Consider the following 23,158-nt stretch of genomic DNA (forward strand, 5'->3'; position numbering starts at 1 on the left):
TAGGCAGTACAACAAATCCACGTCAACGATATGCACTATACTTGCCAAGAAAAAGGACATTATGAGTGCCAAAGTGGCAAAAGAAGTATCAGTAATCACGAAATAAAGACCACAAATACTTGATGAAGTGGAAAAGTTGTTATTAATATTGATACACAACAAGGAGTTAGTGGGTGATAGTGTTTCTGAAGCCATCATTTGTGAGAAAGCCAGGGTATTGCATGAAGACCTTGTAAAGAAAACCCCTGGAATGAGTGATGCAGATACGAAAGACTTCAAGGCAAGCAGGAGATGGTTTGAGAAATTTAGAAAAAGAAGCGGTATTCATAGTGTTGTGAGGCATGGGGAGGCTGCCAGCTTAGACAAACCAGCGGCTGAAAAATTTATTGAAGAATTTAAAGAGTTTGCAGAGGCTGAGGGATACCTACCGCAACAGGTGTTTAATTGTGATGAAACAGGACTGTTCTGGAAAAGATTGCCTAAGAGGACATACATTATCAAGGAGGAAAAATCATTGCCCGGACACATGCCTATGAAAGATAGGTTTACGCTTGTGCTGTGTTCAAATGCGAGTGGTAATTTGAAAAATAAACCCTTGCTAGTGTATCATTCTGAAAATCCAAGGGTTTTCAAACAGTATAACGTGCAGAAAAACCAAATGTGTGTGATGTGGAGGGCTAATAATAAGGCATGGGCGACTAGGATTTTTTTTCGGAGTAGGTGAATGAAGTGGTGTGCCCTGCCATAGAAAAATATCTGCAGGAGAAACATTTGCCACTCAAGGCCCTGCTTCTCCTCGACAATGCTCCTGCTCATGCCCGCCTTCACATGCCCGCTTGGGAACTATAAGCCCCAAAGAACTCAGTACATAGGCAAAACAACAACGTCTCTTTCCAGGCGATTAACAATGCATAAACAACAGGGCTCCATAAAGGAACATATAATCTCCTCTCACAACCAGACCATCACCAGAGAAGTCTTAACAAACAACACAGAAATCATCGATAGGTACAGCGATAGCAGGCGGCTCGACATCTGCGAGGCACTACACATCAAAAAGTCAACACCAGCATTGAACAGCCAATTAATGCACAACTATATTCTACCCACTTCAAGACTCCGAACCAATATAGAAGCATCAAGAGGAAGTATGGGCCAATAGGCCCTCTGCAGTTACTTACATTCTTATACTCTCATATCCAATTAATACCCACAGTTTCGTGTTCTGTCTTGTATTTGTCACAAGTTTGTTCATCTCATCCAAAACTGTTGCAACATATCACCTCACCCAATTGCGAGTATAAGTATGACGGATTAGCTGACTCTGTTTAGTGTTTTCAGGTTACAGTTGTGTGTGTAAACTAAAGACTTTGAAAATGTAATAAGTTATTACGAAATGCGTTCAAGCATCGCGTCAGACTAGAAATAAAAATGAATTTTGGAGAATTGATTTTTCAATTACCATTGACAGTAAAAAGAAACATAAGAAATATTGAGAAAATTCGTGTTAGAATTATTAATCTTATTTTTTCGGTCATATTTAACATACATACATACATACATACATACATACATACATACATACATACATACATACATACATACATACATACATACATACATACATACATATTATATATATCTTCAGGAAACTAGAGACAAATTGAGTGAATATAAAGTCAAAGCCAGGAGTATGTGTCCAAATACAGATTACAGAGATGGGAAAAAATGGGAACGAAAATGAAGTGTGTGTCTTAGTAGATTTAATGGATCAGCAGAAGAGGTACTTCTCATTAAAACCAAAAAATTCAAGGTGAAAACTTTCCTCCCTATTCTGGACAATAATCTTTGAACTGACAAAATGTGCAGAGGATTATTCACAGAATGGAAATCTCTCTTCTTTCTTCAGTGAATTGAAAACCATTGCTTCTGATGTACTAACGAAAAAGTGTGAACATCTGGCTAATATGTAGCGCAAACACCTGAATTATGTTGAACTTTTAAATGAATATGAGCACCTCAAGCACTACTTAGCTCTTGATGAAAATTGTGAGACTCCCTGCACTCTACAAAATAAATAATTTCGGACAGTATGAAATCTGAATTCCCGAATGTTGAAATTGCACTCTGAACACTTAATGTTGAGTGTTCATGTGCATGATGGTGACCAAGTGTACAGGAGAACTCTCTTTAACAAGACTGTAACTTATAAAAAAAATCTGCTTCATAGCACAATGGATCAGCATCGTTTGAACTGGCTTTCACTCATGTGCATGGAAAATGACATCCTGAAGACCATTGACTTCAAGTCAATAATAAAGTAATTCTCGGAAGGAAATTCCACAAATGCTTGTTATAATAAGAAGTTTGTAGTAATTTCATACTGTGCCATCTAATCTGTGTAGCTTAGCGAGTATTGTTTTTCAAGCCTTTTGTATTGTTCAAATGTTTATCATGTTGATTAAAAATATGCTGTTGAGCAGCAACTAATGTTTTAACACCAGTTTTGTTGGTGCTAATAAAAATAAATATTTGTTTAATATCATCGACCATTTACTTTTTATTCCTGTGAGTGGTTGTCCTACGGGCCCCAGCACACTGGTTTGCCCTGGGGGCCCATAATGGTGTTAGGACAGCCCTATATATGTACTCTAAAGCCAAAATCTTATAATAACATACTTAACACATTTTGAATTTAAATATATACATGGTAATCACTCATTTACTGTTAAAAGTTTGATGGGCCCTAGTTTCTCCTATCCCATCCCAAATCCTTTTCCTGACCCCTTCCAAGTGCTATGTAGTCATAATGGCTTGGCACTTTCTCCTGATAATGGCCCTTTCTCTTCCTAGTATGGTTGACCTTCACGTCCAGACACTGGATGGTGATGTGCCAGACATGGTCTTCATCTGTTTACTAATACTCTAGATGGAAAGTAACGAACTCTGGATTTTTTTTTTCAAGATGAAGGATGGTTACTGGAAGTCTGAGTAAGCAAATGTGAGTCTCATGTATGTGCAGGTCTTTTAAATCTTATGCAGTGCTCTTAAAAATATATATATACTGTATATATGCTATGCAGAGTGCAGTCAGTCAGGCCAAAATCATATATACTGAGTGAATATGATTTGCATAGTGGAAGGTTAAAATTAAGGAAGAATATTTGTTGCATACTAACAGCCCCATTCAAAACTGGAGAAGTTGCTGACCAACACATTATTGGAATCTGAGTTTTCTGGGATTCATTTTGTTGCTGTAATTCTTTGAACTATTTCTAGTTTAGTACTTTTTTTTTTAAATTCAGCACCATGCCATTGATGTATAATTCAATTTTGTCAGCATATAAAACAAAAACAAAATTATCACTGCCCCGTCCATGTACTTGAATGATACCTAGAGGTAGCCAAGCATTACTCATGCCTCATACACTTTGCCATTTACCATTTTACCAAATGCCATTTGCCTGTGTGGAGACGTATTACTCAAACAACCCGTTCTCGCAAATTTAATAAGTCAATATTGACTTATAGGTTAAGTAATAATTGTAATTACGAAGCAATAAGATGCTTATCTTAAGATACTAACAAGGTTAGGTAAGGTCGGTGTTTTCTATGAATCTTTTTAAGGGTATCTATTATGTTTAGTATATCACCTATGCACGTAGTTAATCAGTCAATATTGACTTTACGAATTTGCGAGAACGGGTTGCGTCAAAAGTCCCCCCACGGTCCCTTTCCCTATTCAGTTTCATAGGTTACAGTTCATAGTGGGTAGATAAGGTCAGCGCCACAGTCCCTCTGTGCTCAAGGAGAAGCTGTTGTCGATACTGCAGGTAGCACAGGCATGTATCCACTACTTCCCCACTCCATTACATCATATCTTAACACATTAAGTTCCATCAGCATTCATTTACTCCAGTAGCTTGGCACATTCAGGTCATACTGAAGAACACTACAATCTGAGATTTTGTATTTACTCATCAAGAATCTACTCATCAAGAGTAGATTTTGGTAGCTTTGGGTAATTAGACAAACCGCTTTGGCATCCCACAAGTTACTCCCCTCCAGACTGTTAGTTATTTTTTTATCTGCTAAAAACTCCCTCATCCGCTCTAGTAGTCTCCAAGTCCACTATGGACTCACCATAGCCCATGTTACCTGAAACATTTTGTTCAGAGTAGCTGAATCTAAAAACAACAACAACAGTGGTCCGACTCCTTTGTGTACCTTCCAGGTTATCTCGAGATGATTTCGGGGCTTTTTAGTGTCCCTGCGGCCCGGTCCTCGACCAGGCCTCCACCCCCAGGAAGCAGCCCGTGACAGCTGACTAACACCCAGGTACCTATTTTACTGCTAGGTAACAGGGGCATAGGGTGAAAGAAACTCTGCCCAATGTTTCTCGCCGGCGCCTGGGATCGAACCCAGGACCACAGGATCACAAGTCCAGCGTGCTGTCCGCTCGGCCGATCGACCGGCTGACCGGCAGGTGTTCAGCTTTCAAAAGCAGATTTTTGTGTGGGACCTTGTCAAAAGTATCTTTCAAGTTGAGGAAAATATTCACTTGCTCATCCTCCGCTTTTCTGTATTATTTTTGTCACTGCCATAGAAATGTGCTGCTTTTTCATCTATGTTTTCATTTCTTGTTTTCATTCTACTCATTATGCTCAATTAGTATTAAGCTTGTCATTTAAGTTTATCATGCCCGAAACGCTTTGCGTAATAGTGGCTTTAGGCATTGTATGTACTAGCTCTACCTATAAGTCAACCAATCTTTGTAAAAATTTATTGTATGTATGTACCTTACCTAAATAAAAATTATTATTATTATTATTATTAAGCAGGGTTCATACCTATGACTTCTCTGGCCTGAATCCAAACTGTTATCAGCATGTTATTGTTTTTCAAGTGTTTATCAATGCCAACCTAATTTCTCATTCTAGCATCTTTTACTACCACATTAGTCAAGAATACTTGTCTGTAATTCAGAGCAAGATTTCTTAATTAACAAGGTGGTACTGTATCTATACCCCTTGAGGATATAAGACCCAAATACTTAGGGTTTTGTCCAGGACTTGATCAATGAAATTATTTTTAAACAAGTTATTAAATTAAAATTAATTATCACCATTATCAGTAGTCTGTGGTGGCAAGGCTACTAATTAATCAATAATCAGATCATATGTAAAGTAAAACCAAGCTATTGACATCTTTTGAAATCATACTGGTACCCAACAGGACGGGTGGTGCTGATTTCCACAGCTTGGCATAGATATGGGGAATGCTAAATGCTATATATGCTATTGGGTATGCTATGCTATGCCTCCAAAGGACACCTGATCAACCAGGCTGTGATTCATACGTCAGGCTGCAAGCAGCCGCGTCAACCAGCCTGGTCAACCAGTCCAGCAACGAAGTCAGCCTGGTCGAGCACCAGGCCACGGGGACGCTAAGCTCCGAAACTATCTCAAGGTGACATCACGCTAAGCCATCAGGGGTCTGCAATCATAAAAAGATCAAGGATCCCCCCGTGGTTTAGAGAATTCTCTATCTTTTTGTATACAGGAACTATATTAGTCATTTTCCTACGAACTGCCACTTTTTTTTTGTCGTAAGTGATGCCTGAAATACAGTTCATAGTGGGTAGATAAGGTCAGCTGCACAGTCCCTCTGTGCTCAAGGTGACACATAGAAATAAACAAATTGTAGTACCAGTTGAAGTCCATTAGTAGTTTGTTTATTATCCTTGATCAACAAATGTGTTCTAACATTTGCTATTGCTTTTGTCACTATCATAATGTCTAATCCTTCTTGAATGCACTTTGGAAATTTGCCTTTAGAACTTCACAGTGTGCAATTACCGAAGTGTAATTACAGGACGAGAGATACGTGTGTGGTGTCCCCATCTTCCCAGTACTGTCATGTGACGCTTTGAAACTTCTGACAGCTTTGACCTCCACCACCACCTTTCTTAACTTGTTCCAACCTTCTACCATTCTGTTTGCAACAGTGAACTTTCTAATACTTTTTTGGCAGCTTTATTACCTTAGGTTGAGTCTATGACCTTTTGTTTTTGAAGATGACAGTTTCAAGAATTAAATTTGTCAATTTTGTCAATTCCTGTTAATATTTTATACACAGCTCTTTTTCTTCTATCTTTTGTATATTTAATGGCTCTAGCCTCTCCTTGTAGTTCTTGTTTTTCAGTTCTGGAAGCCATTTAGTTGCATGTTTTTGCACCTTTTCCAGCTTACTGATGTGTTTCTTGAGCTAGGGGCACTATATAACTGCTACATATTCCAGTTTTGTTCTCACAGAGGTGAACAATTGCTTTAATATTTTGCCATCCAGGTATTTAAAAGCAATTTTGAAGTTGGAAAGCGTAGTGAAGGCACTTCACACAATGTTCTTTATGTGGTTCTCGGTTCTCAGGCAACAGTTTAGGGGTGGGTCTATTCAGAACCACCCTTAAATTAACCCTTGCACTGCGCACCTGGTTTCAGCAAAAACTTCTTGGGGCAATTGTCAAGGACATATTCTTGTTGTTTTCATAAATATTCAGGTAAATTTAATGTCAAAATGTTTCCAAACTCAACTATTTTCATTTAAAAACACAAAGAGTAATGAAAACATTAAAAAAAATTAAAATATAGCCTAATTAAAAAAAAAAAGAGCACCACTCTCAAAGCGCCTAAAGGCGCTTTGCGCAGTGCAGGGGTTAAGGTTGCCATATTTCCAACCTTAATTTAGGGGTGGTTGCTGCAACCTATGGGAGCATGCAGGGATAGGGGAAATAAAAACCTTATACGTCTGCAACCAAAGACCCACAGCGAAAGGCCCAAGCAGCCACGGAGTCAAAAAAGGGACCCAAGATCCCAAAAACCAACTTGTCTCCAAGCCACGGGAACCACTGCCAGAGGGCTCCGGTGTAGAGCAAACGTCCGTGGACACTCCAGTATAGAGAAATGGAGTCCAAGGGGGTGAAAGGGCTTCAAACAAAGGACTGGCAGTAAGAACAAGTACCCAGAAGCTGCACCTACCTCTGCACCTGAATTCAAAGGCAACCCCCAGAGCCACCCGAACCATATCCCAGAAGAAAATCCATACCTCCATTTCCGAACCCACTACAGGGCCAGAGGGCAGGGAGAAAAGAGGAACGGCAAACTACGCCTAAAGAGGAAGAAAAAGGACAAGGAAAATGAGACACTGACGAAACCACACCACACCACCAAATCCGAGAGACAAACACCAACAGGCAGCCTTGGGGCCTCCAACTGGTAAACAACCCAGACCACTGCAACCTAGGAACCAAAAACCAAGTGGTCTGACATTTTGACAGTGTTATATGACAGTGCTGGGAAGACGGGACACCACGAGCGTAGCTCTCATCCTATAACTGCACTTAGGTAATTACACACACACACTTTGGAACTGTTTATTCAGTGTGTCACATTTCCTTTTCATTCACAGAATCTGTGTGTAATTACCTAAATGTAATTGCCTTAGAGTAGTTACAGGTTGAGAGCTATACCTGTTGGGTCCCCTCTTCCAACTACTTTATCTTATGATGTTTTGAAACTACTGTACTGTGTTGGCATCCACAACTTTCTCATTTAACGTGTTCCAACCATCGATGACTGCATAAAACAACATTCAAGTACTTTTTCCAGCAGCCTTGTTTCCCTAACTTGAATCTGTGTCTTTTCTTGAAATTCCTGGTTTTATGAATTCCTTTGTCAATTTTGTTGATTTCTGTTACTATTTTGTATGTACACTAGTGATATCACCTCATTTTTTCTATCTTCTAGCTTTGGTATATTTAACCCTCAAACCACTAGGGGTCCAAATGGCTTTAAAGCCTCTTGGCTCTCTTCGTAGCATTCATTTTTCAATTTTATAAGCCATTTTGAAGGATGCTTTTGTACATTTCCCTGTTTACTGATGTGTTTCTTAGATATGGACACCATGTAAACACTGCAGCTTCCATCTTTGGTCTAACAAAGGTTGTGAACAATTTATTTAATATTTCACCAAGTACAGTAGAGTACTTAAAAAACTATTCTAAAAGTTGCAGGTGCCCATATCTCAAGAAGCACATCAATAAACTGGAAATGGTACAGACATACAACAAAACTGCTTCTGGAACTGAAAGAAAAAGAGCTATGAAGAGATTTTAAATAGGCCAAAACTAATACAAGAAAAAAGGTGATATGATTACCATGTATAGCAGTAACAGGAATTGACAAAATTGATAACTTAAGCACTCTTGAAATCGGGAACTTTAAGAACACGAGGTTAAAGATTTAAGCTATGGAAATAAAGACGCCAAAATACATCAGAAAGTTAACTTTCCAAACGGAGTGGCAAGCAGTTGGAACAAGCGAGGTGGTAGTGGATGCCAAAACCGTCAATAGTTTCCAAGTGTCATATGACAATATGACAGTGTACTGGGTACTCTTACCTGTACTCTTTCCTTCTCTTTCTCGTACTCTTTCCTGTAGGTTTAGTATCATCCATGAACATATTCATATACTGTAACTTTTGAATCCCTTATGGTAGATGGTTTGTACAGGACAATATAAATAATGACCTCTACTTGTGCTAGTATGAAGCCTCTGTGGTACTCCAGTAGTGGCATTTCTCCAGCCCTAAAAATTGCCTCCTACTTTTGCTCTAATTTTTTACAGTAAATTTTTCATTGGCACCAGTTTTCATCTTATCAGACCTGTGTGTATCAGCATGCACCAGATGATGTGATTCATGCACATATGTTAAGTGCTTGATTAATGACCATTGTTACTAATAGCCCGCTTGTGTGTTAGTAACTACCGGGTATTCAGTAACATAGTTAATACTATGCCAGCATAACACACATTTCTTTCAAGTCTGACCCAGACACAGCATTCTTAGATCAAGGAGTTCTAAATTAATTGTTAAAATGCTGTCGAGTTTTATTGCTACGATTAAAATCCCAGACTTGTTAATGTGATTAAATTAGGCAAAATCATTTCTCCACTTCAATATACTGACTCTTAAGAGTACAGTACCCATTACTGTAAGTGCAACTTTACTTTGATTTTGTTTTAATGTACAGTAATTAGCAGTTAGAGGTTAAATTAAGAACTGTTTTATGCATTCCTGTTGGAAGACCCTTTCTACATGTCTAACAAAAATTAATATCAGTACTGTATGCAATTGACAATCACTAAACACTGATCATTTGTATGCGGAAAATCCACAGAGAAATGGGAGAGAGAGACAAACGTTTCGGCTGATCTGGGCCTTTAGTTGTCAGGTGTTGACAAAGGCCCAGATCGGCCAAAACGTTCATCTCTCTTTCCCATTTCTCTGTGGATTTTCCGCATCAGTACTGTATATATAAATATAGGGTGCCAACAATCAAGCAATATTACTGTCTCAAATTTGACACTTTTAAAGTACTGAACAGTATTTTGCCCCCTTATAAATCCAGCATGAGTAAACCTCTCCCCTTTCACAATTCGTATCTTCTCTAGTTTATTTTAAAGAGGAGCAGTAATCCTGCTAAACTATCACTATCTAAATTTTTTCAAACACGCTTCAGTTCTCACACTTCCTCTGCATTCAGTGGATATTTTCTCTCTCTCATTCAACAAGTCCTTAAAATTATTTCCTATAGCTTATGAATTTTCCATCTAGCTTTAACAATACTTACAGTATTGTTATAAATAACAAAAAGCTGTATCACATACTACTGATACTGCCCGAAACGCTTTGCGTAGTGGCGGCTTTAGGCATTGTATGTACTAGCTCTATCTATAAATCTATCAATTTTTGTAAAACCTCTTGTATGTATGTACTTTACCTGAATAAACATTTATTTATTATTTATTTAGTACATTTACACTACTTGCTATCTCACGAAGCCAGGCGTTTCGTTTGATTTCCAAGATATTCAGCACCCTTCTTTCAATGTTTCTTGGAACATTTTTCTGTACCATTATTGCACATTTAACTATTTTATATTTTTTCCACTTCCTTATGCATTCATCCCCTTCAGTCTAATAATGTAGGCTACTATAGGAACATTTAGGGTATAGGGTCCCGGTAGTACAGTGGGGTTTGTTCTCAACTCTCAATTGAGAATTCCACGTTCGACTCCCAGGAGGGACAGAAATGGTTGGGCGCGTTTCCTATCGCCTAATGGACCCGTTTACTAAGCAGTAAGTAGCTACTCAGGAGTTAGGTTTTTGTGGGGTTGCATCCTGGGTGGGGTCAATAACTACCTTGGGAAGGGGGGGTGCCTTGAATATAAGCCTAGTGTGTGTGAACACACACTGGCTGCCTGTCCACCAAAACAACGAATTATTAAATTATTTGAGAGCTAGTGTGGTAAATATCCAAATTTGTTCACATTTTAAATATGAATTATAGCTTGTAGATTTTAGTCCCAATTCACCCCGTACCTCAGCTAAACGAATTTTGGGATTCAGTCCCCGAGCCTATTATGTGCCTCTGTAACCCTTTCCACTACTGCCCCCAGGATGGGTATGGGGTGCATAATAAACTACTTGGTACCTAATTCACCAGAAAACACATTTTCAACTTTTCAGATTTTAAATTTAGGAGCAATTTTACAACTCTCCCTTCATCTGAATCATTAATGCACATCTAGTGCATACCTAAACTTACATTCCTCCTTTCTCACAATAACTTATTTTGCTCAATCTCCTTTATTTCTTTATATTTCTGATACTTTTACTTCATTTCATCTTACACTCACCACACCTATGTTATTTATACCTTGAACACGCCCGAACTCCTTGTACCACCTCACGTTATTCAACTTTTTAACTTAAAACTTAGGAACCACCAGATGACAAAAAGAGGTGTCGGGACTAGACTGGATGAAAACAAAAATCAGAAAGATTTTTATTTTTATATTGACAAGTTCTTGTAAAAATAAAAAAAAAAACACAGGACATACACAATCAAAAGACTTTGTACAGGACAATAAAACTGACACACAACAAAAATGTTATATTCAGAAATACTAAATGCTGTCATTGCATAAATATCACAGGCTCAAACATAAAACGGATAACAATTGGTAACAACAACTGCTACAGTTAGATAAAAAGGTATGACGGTGTTCCGGATCAAATGTCTTTATTCGAAAGTTTCTTTCAGTAGACTGCTCATGATTAACATTTAAACAGCACAGGTCTTTGTTAAAGATTTATCATAAAAATAAAAAGGGCATTTCAATATGAGGTAACAAACACTCCCATGTAAATTAATTTGCACATACAGTAATTCTGTATAGCTATATGTGTAGCCAGTAATAAGGCTATGTCACTTTTCCACATACTATACTCCAATACCATTTCATTGCATACACGTCTGTCGCATCAATGCAATGTTTCCAGAGTACGGTAATAGAAAATTGTGTCGGTCCTCACGAGCAAAGATGGAACTGCTTGCAGTACTGTACGTGCGTGTTGCAAATTGTCAAACCGATAAATGCTTCTTATCGAAATGTAGCAAACTTTGTCATCTACGGAAAGAGTGGTTGGATGTTGGGTTGCTGCTCATTAAGTATATATATCCTGCCATTATCTAAGTCACTGTACTGTAATCTATTGGGTCTATTCATCTCCATGATTTGGCACAGAATTATGGTTAGCCATGGACAAACTAAATGACAATGCACACCCAAAGTGTCTTGATATATCTTCACATATCCATCTATTCAAACTTATGTTAAGGACTAATGATGGATATAATGCAAGATGCAATGATGAGGCAAGGAAGCAGAAATGTGATGTCAACTACCTATTCAAACCTGTCAGGATAACATGATTTTGAACATGAGAGGTCTTATTGTTAATTGAAATGCCCTTTTGAATCTAAACGGTGAACATTAAAAATATAAAATGTAGGTAAAAACAAATTGTATAGAATATACAAATTCTGTAAGCAGATGTGCCATATCAATAAAAAAATTAGAAAATGTCTTTGAACACACACACATCCAATAGAAAGTTAACTGTTGCTGCTGCTGGCTTAAATCTTGGAATGACTGGGATGCTTGACTTGGAGGGCAACTAACTGGTACAACGGCAGGTTCCTTAACTGGTACTCTTCATTACAGGTTCAGGACATCAGTGGTTCCCTCATCACAACATACACAATAATTAACTTCATGTAACAGGTACAAGACTAGCTCATCAATGCAAATTGTCTCTCACAACAGAAGCCCATAAACGAGCACCACTACTTCATATGAAAGGCTAACGGAATAAATCTTCACATTTCAACAGCCACCAACTCCAAAATTTCCAAGACGGAACATAATGGAAGCAGAGCGTCTGGTTGTTAGACCCACTCCCGGTGTGGTGTTGATCTTGTTGCAGCTCACGTTGTTAAACCCAATGGTGAGGACCCTTGTCCGTTGGTGTATGGAGCTCTTCTTCATTGTCGGAGCCATGGTACGCCTCATTTAGCGATGCCTACAAATCCAGTTTATACCCTTGAGTCCAGTGTATTATGTTCTATATATGAATCCCGTCACCAAGTTAGCCATGGTTAATATTTTGTGCCTAGGTGTTAAGTTTTTCTAAAAAATAGGAACGGGTTCATGTTCATGCCATGTCACGCGAGTGTAATGCTTAGCAATGTTACAACCGATGCCAGCTCCAGTGTACGGTTCTTTAGATGTACAGTACAAATAACCACCACCAGATTTATTTATTTCTAAATGTTGCAGTGATATATAGTACGAATTATCCATAAATCTTCTCTTAAAAGAACTGCTTATCCATATTACTAGAAAACCCAATAAATTGACATTTCATATAATGTTACTTAAATTTTTCAAACACAGAACATTATACAGCACACTAAAATGCATCAAATAATAATAATATTTCAGAGCAACATTTGGCAGTACTTACCCATATGAAATTTGATGGATTATTCCTCAAATAGAGATTTTTAAAATTGATCATCTTCAAATTAATGGAACCAATAACTATGTTACATTTTCAATATATCAACAACAAAAACTACCATGCAGACATGCACTGGATGATATCTTAAAAATAAAAAATATACATCATCCGAGACATTTTTGAATCCGAATACCAGTAATAAACTAATGTAATGATGTCTGCATATCCAAATGCGAAACTTCAACAATTACTTATGGAACTTCAAAAGTGACTCGGGGTAATGAAGTAGGCCAAAAATAGGACAAATGACACTTTTACAAGACAAAAACAGGCTACAAAGAATTATTTACTACTACTACATGCACATATATACATACATACATGCACATATATACATACATACATGCACATACTGTATATACATACATACATGCAACTATATATACACATACAAGAAGATAGCATTGGGAAAAGGCATTCAAATGTTGCTTAGTTACCAAGACCACTGAAAAAGATACTTAAGACAAGCTTCACTGCCCTGTTAAGGAAAGCAAACAAGTTACATCAAAGGATATCTAATCAGTGAACACAAAAGTGTAGAAAACAAAAACGGATAAATTACAAAATAATAAAATGTGAAGAAAAAGAACACACTGTAGGACTGAGGAATACTATACTAAATTAAAATTAAAATCAATAAATCTACAACATAGAAGTTCTACAAGGGGGAAAAAATCCCTTTTCCAGGGAAACAAGCAGGGTCATATTCAAGGGAGGTTAGGTTCATCTCTTATTTACGTTATAAAACTGGCAAGAGTAACTAAACGGTGAAAATTGAACTTTGGATATGGTCCTGCTTGAAGTGGTGCAATTATATATAACTGAAAAATCTTTTAAGATCTAATGGACTATTGAAGGGGGCGGGGAGAAGAGGATGGGGGGGGGGGGGAAGAGGATGGGGGGGGGGAGAATAGGATGGGGGGGGAAGAGGATTGGGGGGGGGAGAAGAGGATGGGGGGGGAAGAGGATGGGGGGGGGAAGAGGATGGGGGGGGGGAAGAGGATGGGGGGGGAGAGGATGGGGAGGGGGGGGGGAGAGGATGGGGAGGGGGGGGGGGAGAGGATGGGGAGGGGGGGGGGGAGAGGATGGGGAGGGGGGGGGGAAGAGGATGGGGAGGGGGGGGGGGGAGACGAAAAGAGCGAGAGACGGACAGGCACACAGATAGAGGGAGGAATTCTGACAATATGATATATAATGTACTCTATTTATGGAGGCGGCGGCTAAATGAAAACAACTATTGTAAAAGTTATTCATCAATGTCAAACATTTTTAGCAAAATCAAAGTACTTTGTATTACTTTTAGTTACTTCAAGAGTTTTACCACCAACAGCTGCTTTTTGGTCAATACATGAACAGAATACCACTCAAACTAAAGAGATTATTTTGGAACACAAGAAGTCTACCAAACGGTGCTCTACTTCACACATGTTCATCTAATGCACCTAAAGGTATATAAACACCAACACTATATAAGAGCTGCTCCAATGTGAAGCACATTACTTTACACTGTCATGCAGCATATATAATACTGAATAACAATGTCTAATATTAGCCTTTAAACATGTTCTATACTATATTAAAATAACAACTAAGAGGAACAAATCATGATTGTCATTAAGAGAGATTCAAGACATATTAAACAGTATCACAGAGGAACATTTGTCTGCCCTTAAGGCAACGTTTAATATAGGAGTGCATCACTGTGCAATGATACAGTGTCCGTGTAATCAACACTGCCCACACATTCGGAAGGAGCAGCTCCCAGCATGATTGCATCTATTTTCTCAGAATTTACTGGAGAAAGCAAGCATTGCAAACACCCTCTGGAGCCTGATCTGGAGCAGTGGCAGTCGAGAGAGGGCGACATTATGTCGACATTACGTACCTGCTTGGCTAGTAGGTTTTGCTTGGTCATTTTACGCACTGAACAGTGGGACTCTTCACGATCCTTATTACTGCTGTAGGATGAAGACGCCCGACTTGATCCTATAGAAAGGTCATGATGAGTCAGAACAAGTCCTCATAAGTCAAACTAGTGATAAGTCAGTTACATTATTAAAAGAAATCAGGCTGTGGTCCTGTGGTTACTAAGCAACCAATTTCTAACAAGGTCAAATGAAATCGTATAACACTAACTACTAGGTAAATTAAAAATTACAAAAATATAGCTGATTAAATTAATACAACAAGTCTCAAAGTCAGAGGTCATGTGTCTAAAATACTATTCACAAAAATAACATGTTTTTAATTTGAATATTTTTTAAAACGATACAAGGATGAAAATGTATGACAAATACATAGTGTGACTGTAAACCCGACAAATCCCTCGTTACAGTGAACAAACACAAATATTTATAACGATAAAGCAAAAGTTATGATTTAATAATGAACAATTTTGTTTAATTGGAGAGAGAGAGAGAGAGAGAAAGAGAGAGAGAGAGTACCATAGTAAAAATCAAATGGTTAATGATTTACAGTAATCTTAGGTTGGTTAGCTCAGCAGGCAACAAGCCAAGAACAACAAAACCGTGCAACAAAGGGGTGCAGAGTGCAAAAGTTAACAGGGCATGGAAAGAGAAGGAAGCGTTGAGTTCCCTTTATTTTACAATTACAACAGGAAATTTCTACAGAAACTGGAGATTGGAATCGAACACATAGTAGAAAAATATGAACACACATTCAAGGGAAAGACTGTCCTAACTACAGAAAGATCTAGATCGAGTGCAGACTAGAAATTACTGCAGGTGTCGCTACAAATAATTTACATCCATCATCTATTTTAGCCAAAACATAGCATACGAATTTAATTATTTGGACTGCATAATTTTAATTTGTTATTAAGAATATTTATTTACAAAATTAAAGTATTAGCGTAGAAGAAAAGGTCGGTTCACAACAAAAAGCAATAGTTTAAATATATACAGTACACAGTTCACATTCTTCAACACATAGCAAAGTGAAAGATAAGAAAAAGTAATAATGCATCAAAAAGCAACTACCTGGCAAAACCTTTTATTTATATATACTGTGTGTATATATTATATATATAAATATACACACACACAGGAATGTAAAAATATATCTATCTACCATTTCCTTAAGCCAGATAATCTTTAAGGTGATGCTTTATGAAGTTTTATCAAGATTCCTGTAAAGATTTTTTTTTACTAATATTTCAGTGCACTTCTTTATGGAAAAAAGACACTATTTATCAAGGTTTGCATTAGATATCAACATTATTTCATGGCAACAATATACAAAATTTGTACAAAACATTTTTTTCTTATTCTCATCAGCTAATCTGGTGGATCTCCAAATTTCGAAATAGGTACGATTACCTGCTCAAGGAAAGTAACGAGATATCAATAAGCAATTGCAGATACATTTGGATTAAGTGGACCTTTGGCATACTCCAGAGCATTTGCCTTGCACAATTCCTACCCTTTTACAGCTTCTATAAATGGAAAGATGTAAGCAAATCTTGTTTTAACCAACTGGTAAAATAAAATACTAAAATAATAATAAGTTTGCCTTATTATGATTACCTGACTAAATGCAAGTCTTTGGTGGAAACTCTCTTTATTCTATAAATGGTTGCTATGGTGGAAATGCAAACTGCGACTTCAAGAACAAGAGGCCATAGTTCAAGCTAAGGAAACAAAGCTCGCTGAAAAAATATAGAAAAGTTCTCTTCTGTGAAAGAGTTGTTGACAGCAGGAACAATTCAAGTTTAAAGGTGTTAAATGCTAAAACCATTTAAATGCCTCCCTCGTCCTGTGCATGCAAGGTATTACCTATTTGTAGTTTGCTTAAGACCCCAAGTCCACATTGCCTTTAAAAAATCTATTAATTTTTCTTTAATTTATAAATTAAAGAAAAATTAATAGATTTTTTTTATTAATAGGCTATTTTTATTTGTTACTTTTTTGTTTTTCACACCACATTATGAAGTACATTCTATCTGTCCATAACTATCTGAGAAATAATATATTGTCATATCTTTATTGTAGTTGTATTTGTTGTTTGTATTTCCTATTACCTGTAGCACGAGTGATAACATCTTCCTTATTCCTCTTCTCACAATTTGATGCATTATGATATACTGTATTAAAATTAACAAGCTCTTGTCATTCTTTCAAAGTAATCAGCTAATTTGTTTCACCTTGCAAAAAATTATACATTTCTTTAAATTCCAAAACCAATGTGTTACAATGCCTTCAGCAAGTTAATTTTACCGACTTTCCAGCAAAGGCATCACACGACTTTCATTTTCCGATTGGGTCTGACAAATATGACGGTTCACATTTTTGGGGCATTTTCTCCATCCTTGTTATTAAGCGCTTAAATAGAAAGACCTATGTAGCATAATGGTTGCTTTGTCAGCTGACAACAAAGGATCCTGGGTTCGATTCCCGGTCAGGACAAATTCGTTGGGCACATTTTCTTACACCTGAAGCCTCTGTTCATAGGAGGTACAAAGTTACATAGGAGTTATGCAACTGATGTGGGTTGCATCTATTTTCTCAGAATTTACTGGAGAAAGCAAGCATTGCAAACATTATGAAAGCATAGGGAAGGCCCGAAGTTGGCCTAGGGAAACCTCGATAAGCCTAACAGGCCTCCTGTCTCTAACTATGAGGACCCATAAAGTGAATCAGCTGGAGCTTTGTGTGATGTGTAGCATCTGAAGCATGTCGAGTACAACATCCAATTATCCAATATATGTGCAGTTACACTTAATTTTTTTACATTCTATGGAAAAAATAAATGGATACAATTCCAAAGGCAGCTGTGAGGAAAGAAAAATTAAATACACAGTACTGATACAAATGCAAAATAATGTTGAAGTCTAATGCACCCATAGCAAGCAATAAGCAGATATCTGACAGTGCTACACTTGAGGCTGCTTTAATGTTTCAGGAATAATTAGCTAGTTGCCAGGAAAATCGCAAAAGCAGATGAAATACATTTGGTACGATGCATGTCCAACCCGTTCTCGCAAATTTAATAAATCAACATTGACTTATTAAATATGTGCATAGGTGACATACTTAACATAATAGTTTCCTTTGAAAAGCTTCATAGAAAACACCTACCTTACCTAACCTACTTAGTATGTTAAGATAAGCATCTTATTGCTTCGTAATTACAATTATTACCTAACCTATACCTATAATAGGTTAAGTAACAATTGTAATTACGAAGCTTAAGATACTTATTTTAACATACTAAGTAGGTTAGGTAAGGTCGGTGTTTTCTATGAAGCTTTTCAAGGGAAACCATTATGTTTAGTATGTCACCTATGCACGCAACTAATAAGTCAATATTGACTTATTAAATTTGCGAGAATGGCTTGATGCGTCTTTATGCAGCTGAAACAGGGTTGAAGAACTTAGATTTAGTTTCAAATGCACAAGAATGATAAAAACACTATTCTAATACAGTATTTCAATCCTCTGATTAACCGAAGAAGTTTGCTTCATCTGAAACTTTAAGTTCTAAAGTTTCTTGTGCAAACTTTCTAAGTGTAGTGTACAACATTTGCATTTTGGAAAATAACCAAGTCAAAGCTGACTCTAATGCCCATTTTTTCCACTTACAACCCTAGAGTAAAGCAACTCTTATACCTAATGTCTAAAATTAGTATATATACATATCCTGAATAGAAATCAGAAAGATAACTTCAATATAAAGATACCTATGATTTCCAGCATCCAATGGCACAGTCACAGATTCTGCATGTTTACCAGACCACACACTAAAAGGTGAAGGGACGACGTTTCGGTCCGTCCTGGACCATTCTCAAGTTGATTGTGTGAGTCAATCACAATCGACTTGAGAATGGTCCAGGACGGACCAAAACGTCGTCGTCCCTTCACCTAGTGTGTGGTCTGGTCAACATACTTTAGCCACGTTATTGTGACTCATCGCCTGCACACAGATTCTGTAGCTAAAATTCACTACAGGATCAAAGAAACTGACAAGACATTCATATTGACATCATGAAACAAGATGGTGTCACATCTAAAAGCTCAAATGTGTCTGATTCTTTAAAAATGTGTAATAAATGCTGCTGTAACCGACATACAGTATCAGCACCTCATCGTGTAGTAGTGACAGGCTGTTTTGGAGCGATTCCCTGAAGGAATTATCACAATATCTAATTGACTATTTCAATATAACTTGGCACATTTACAAGGTAAAATTATGGAAAAAAATTTAATACTTTGGGTACAGCTGGAGTGAGGTCAAGGGTTACTGAACTTTATGAAAGCATTTAGATTTTTTTTAATCAGCGGAGCAGTGGAGACATTCAGTAATTCAAACTATTTCTTCATTAAAATATATCAAATTTTCTTTTCTATTTCACTTCTGTTGAATTTTTTAATAATGCTCAAGAAATGCTGAGAAGCAGACAATGTAAAATGCTGATGCTCTCTATGTAGTCGTATCATAAACCTTCTCATGAAGAAATCAATGTTGTTCTTCAGCTCTATTTCAATTTTAAGTCAATCCCCCCCTCTAAAAAAAAATATATATATACACTATAAAAAGAAAAGTTGCTGCTTAGAGCACTGAACACAAGTTTCTAAAACTTATAGATACATATTGAGATGCTTTATGGAAGACGAGAAGTTTTAAAAGAAGTCGGGGAAAGTACTGTATTGGGTTGAAACTTGAATAAGGAGATACTGTAATTAGGTAATTACACTTAGGTAATTACTGCAATATTGCACAATATCAAATGAAAAATGAGAGTACTAATGGAAACAATACTACACAAGAGAAACCAAATCAAATATTTAAATAAAAATAACAGACACTTAAAAAGGAAGATGAAGTGAAATAGTTAAGAAGAGACAGTTCTAAATAATAGTGTCTAGGGTGCAACTAAGGACTGATGCAGTCTGAAGGAGAAAAATGCATACCAATAAGATCACTGCTGAATGTTCACCATTACATTACTGTATTACCAAGGCATTTCTTCATAATACTAATTATTTTTCTCCATAAGCCTTCCATTAAATCTCAAAGAAAGCTCCCCTAAAACATATAATAAAAATTTACAATGTATGACAGCTTTTCGTTATATACATATGACACAACAAGAAACAAAGACACGGTTAGTGACACACACACACGGCAAATAAAGCACGCGCACAAAGTTTTAACTGCTCATATTAGAAAACCATATCTACCATACAGAGCCCATTAACGTCTACAATGTTGGAGGCACTACCCAAGAGTTATCTTGGTGACATTACCCCGTCGCATTAGCGAGCCCTCCAAGCTGCTGGTCAGACTGCTTGGTTCTCCGCTGTCATCTTGCACATCAACACCTTGACTACCGTGCTGCTGCAAGTGCGGATCGGCAAATCGCACATTTTTGCTGTTGAAGTCCTCGTCAACTTCCCGGTCCCGTAGTGTCAACACCAGCATACGGAATAATTCCCAATCTCCAAAGTTCATGTTTAGCACCTGTGAATTGTCATTAAATTATAGAATGGAACTTGGTTGGAAGTCAATTTCAATCAACTACAGAAATGACAAAGGTGAAATTGTAAATGCTTTGCCAATTAGTACAAAATTTGCTATTTTTTTAACGTTCTTCCATGTACCGTAAAATATAAATTATAATAAAACAAGACTACAAAAATTAAACAGTAAACACACACACAAAACTTTCACAGTGACTTACCTTCTTAAGATCATCTAAATCACAGTGTAAAAGAACTTTGCCATTAATATTGTGCTCAATAAAGCGCTCCTTGTAACTGGATATCAAGGTCGTCGATACACCATCCACCTTACTGAAGACGTGAAACAACCCTTCAATAGTTAAGGATGAAAGCTTTTTATCCGCTGCTTCAGGCTGTAGAAAAAGAGAAACTTGTCATAAAAAAGTAAACTCCAGACAATAGAAATATAATATTGTTTCAATAAAAGCTAGATCGAGGTTTCTGTAGCACCTTCACCAAAACCTTACCCGAGTATTCGGGAAAAAACAAATACTTCAATGACACTTATCATGCAAACTGATGAGAATAATACTAACCGGTAAACTTGATTGACCCGTGCTAAGCACTGGATTGACAGTGATGGGGGCAGTGTTGAAGTCAACTGATGGGGCTGACTGTATAGAGGACATAAATGGGGGTCCATAGCCCCACATTAGAGTATTCATGGGGGGCATGCTGGCTGTAGAAATCTTTTGGTTCCCTCTTAGTGGCTGCTGGTGTGAAGTAGGACAAGTAAAATACAGTAAGAACAATGTTGCTACTATAGCGGAAAGGTGACAGCACAGTAATACTTAACATTCAAAAATATTTTATTCGCAAGTGATTTTAATTCCTTTTAAATACAGACTACCACCATGAATATAAAAAAAATGTATACTTCAGAAGTCCACACTGTATTAATACCTGTCTTCTTGACGTAGTTGAAGATTTACTTTGAGCATCGTAATGTTGGAATGCCCAAGGATTTGGTGCATTGGCAGCAAAATATGGGCCATTGTCTTCAAACTGTGGCTGATCTTCCTTGATAACCTGATGCATAAGAGTAAAGTGTATTAAATTTAATGACCTGGATTCACAGTACTCCTGCACGACATATAAAAAAAAAAAAAAAAAAAAAAAACGCATTACGCACATCACATGCATTTCTTCTCGATACAAAAATTATTGCTACAAATATAATGCAGAAATATATAGCAATTCTACTGTAAAAAGATGAACACCTGACACAATCTTTATATATATATATATATATATATATATATATATATATATATATTTTTTTTTTTGCTCAACATAATATAAATTATATATATATATATATATATATATATATATATATATATATATATATATATATATATATATATATATATATATATATATATATATATATATATATATATTATATATATATATATATATATATATATATATTATATATATATACTCAAATTTACAGTATAACTTATTTAAGTTTCATATTTTTACCTTTCTAATGAAGGGGTCCAAGTTAATAGTAAATGGAAGAAAAACTTTGAGGTCAGAGATGTGTAAAGAACTTTTGTGCATTGATAGGAAGATCTCAAACTTTTTCTCTTCCTTGTCCATCTCCAGTAGTGGCTCCATGTCTTTCGACACTGGAACTTTATTTCTGATTCTGTCCAAAATAAAAATTAAATAATTAAAAATGGTCATAGGAAGTGTGCATGGTCTTATGTACACATCTTTTTCCAGCTTGTTAACAGTTTCGCTAACATGAGCCAGCTACAAACATGCTTGGTTATCTTGAGGTTATCTCGAGATGATTTCGGGGCTTTTAGTGTCCCCGCAGCCCGGTCCTCGGCCAGGCCTCCACCTCCAGGAAGCAGCCCGTGACAGCTGACTAACACCCAGGTACCTATTTTACTGCTAGGTAACAGGGGCACAGGGTGAAAGAAACTCTGCCCATTGTTTTTTGCCGGCGCCTGGTATCGAACCCAGGACCACAAGTCCCGCATGCTGTCCGCTCGGCCGACCTTTTTTTGGCTTGGATGAATGATTTTGGACATTTACTACATACCTCGTCTTATTTACAGCTCATGTTTTGTTCAGAGTTCAGATCGTGGTTTTCTCTGAAAAACAAAATCCATATACTGGCAGCCCAAGTCTGTCCAGAAAAATCCCCTCCTGTGGAATCAAGTGTGTGAGACACTGGGCAGGTTAGCTCCCCCGAACACCTTCCCAATGGTGCACCCAATTGGCTAGGTACCACAACCTCCAAACTTACTGTCCAGTCAGCTGAACCCCTTTTCCTTGCAGCATCTTTCCTATACAACTGCAACAGCGGTGACACGAATTTCACAAGGAGGGTCCATGGTGGGAACCCTGTTTTGTATATTATGCTTAAACCTGGTGGCAGGCAAAGGGGGTGGCTGTGCAGGCCACTGAAATAACCCAAAAATAACCGAGAGCTATACTCGTGGTGTCCTGTCTTCCCACTTCTGTCATGTGACACTTTCAAACTACTGATGGTTTTGGCCACTACCACCATCTCACTTAACTTATTCCAATCATTTACCATTGTGCAAAACAACCTTTCTAATGTTTTTGTGGTAACTGTGTTTCATTAGTTTGAGCCTATGTCCTCTTTAAAAAGTGCAACTTCAAAAA

General features: G+C 37.2%; 1 protein-coding gene across 9 annotated transcripts in view; it reads right to left on the reverse strand.

Moving 5' to 3' along the window:
* Positions 1-23,158, reverse strand: part of LOC123768916 (Ankyrin repeat-rich membrane spanning) — an 866,672-nt gene that overhangs the window by 63,936 nt on the left and 779,578 nt on the right. For 7 of the 9 annotated variants that reach the window (XM_069309136.1, XM_069309135.1, XM_069309138.1 and 4 more), the window contains 6 exons: positions 21,998-22,166; positions 21,413-21,538; positions 21,046-21,222; positions 20,689-20,862; positions 20,255-20,468; positions 14,875-14,975 (listed from right to left, as the gene is read on the reverse strand). In XM_069309136.1, coding sequence (XP_069165237.1) covers positions 14,875-14,975; positions 20,255-20,468; positions 20,689-20,862; positions 21,046-21,222; positions 21,413-21,538; positions 21,998-22,166 — 961 coding nt within the window. Of the gene's footprint in view, positions 1-10,896; positions 12,489-14,874; positions 14,976-20,254; positions 20,469-20,688; positions 20,863-21,045; positions 21,223-21,412; positions 21,539-21,997; positions 22,167-23,158 lie in introns of those variants that run through there. The other 2 variants (XM_069309131.1, XM_069309137.1) reach the window with 2 other exon arrangements.

The sequence above is a fragment of the Procambarus clarkii genome, chromosome 64, assembly GCF_040958095.1.
Source record: "Procambarus clarkii isolate CNS0578487 chromosome 64, FALCON_Pclarkii_2.0, whole genome shotgun sequence".
NCBI classification, from domain to species: Eukaryota; Metazoa; Arthropoda; class Malacostraca; order Decapoda; family Cambaridae; genus Procambarus; species Procambarus clarkii.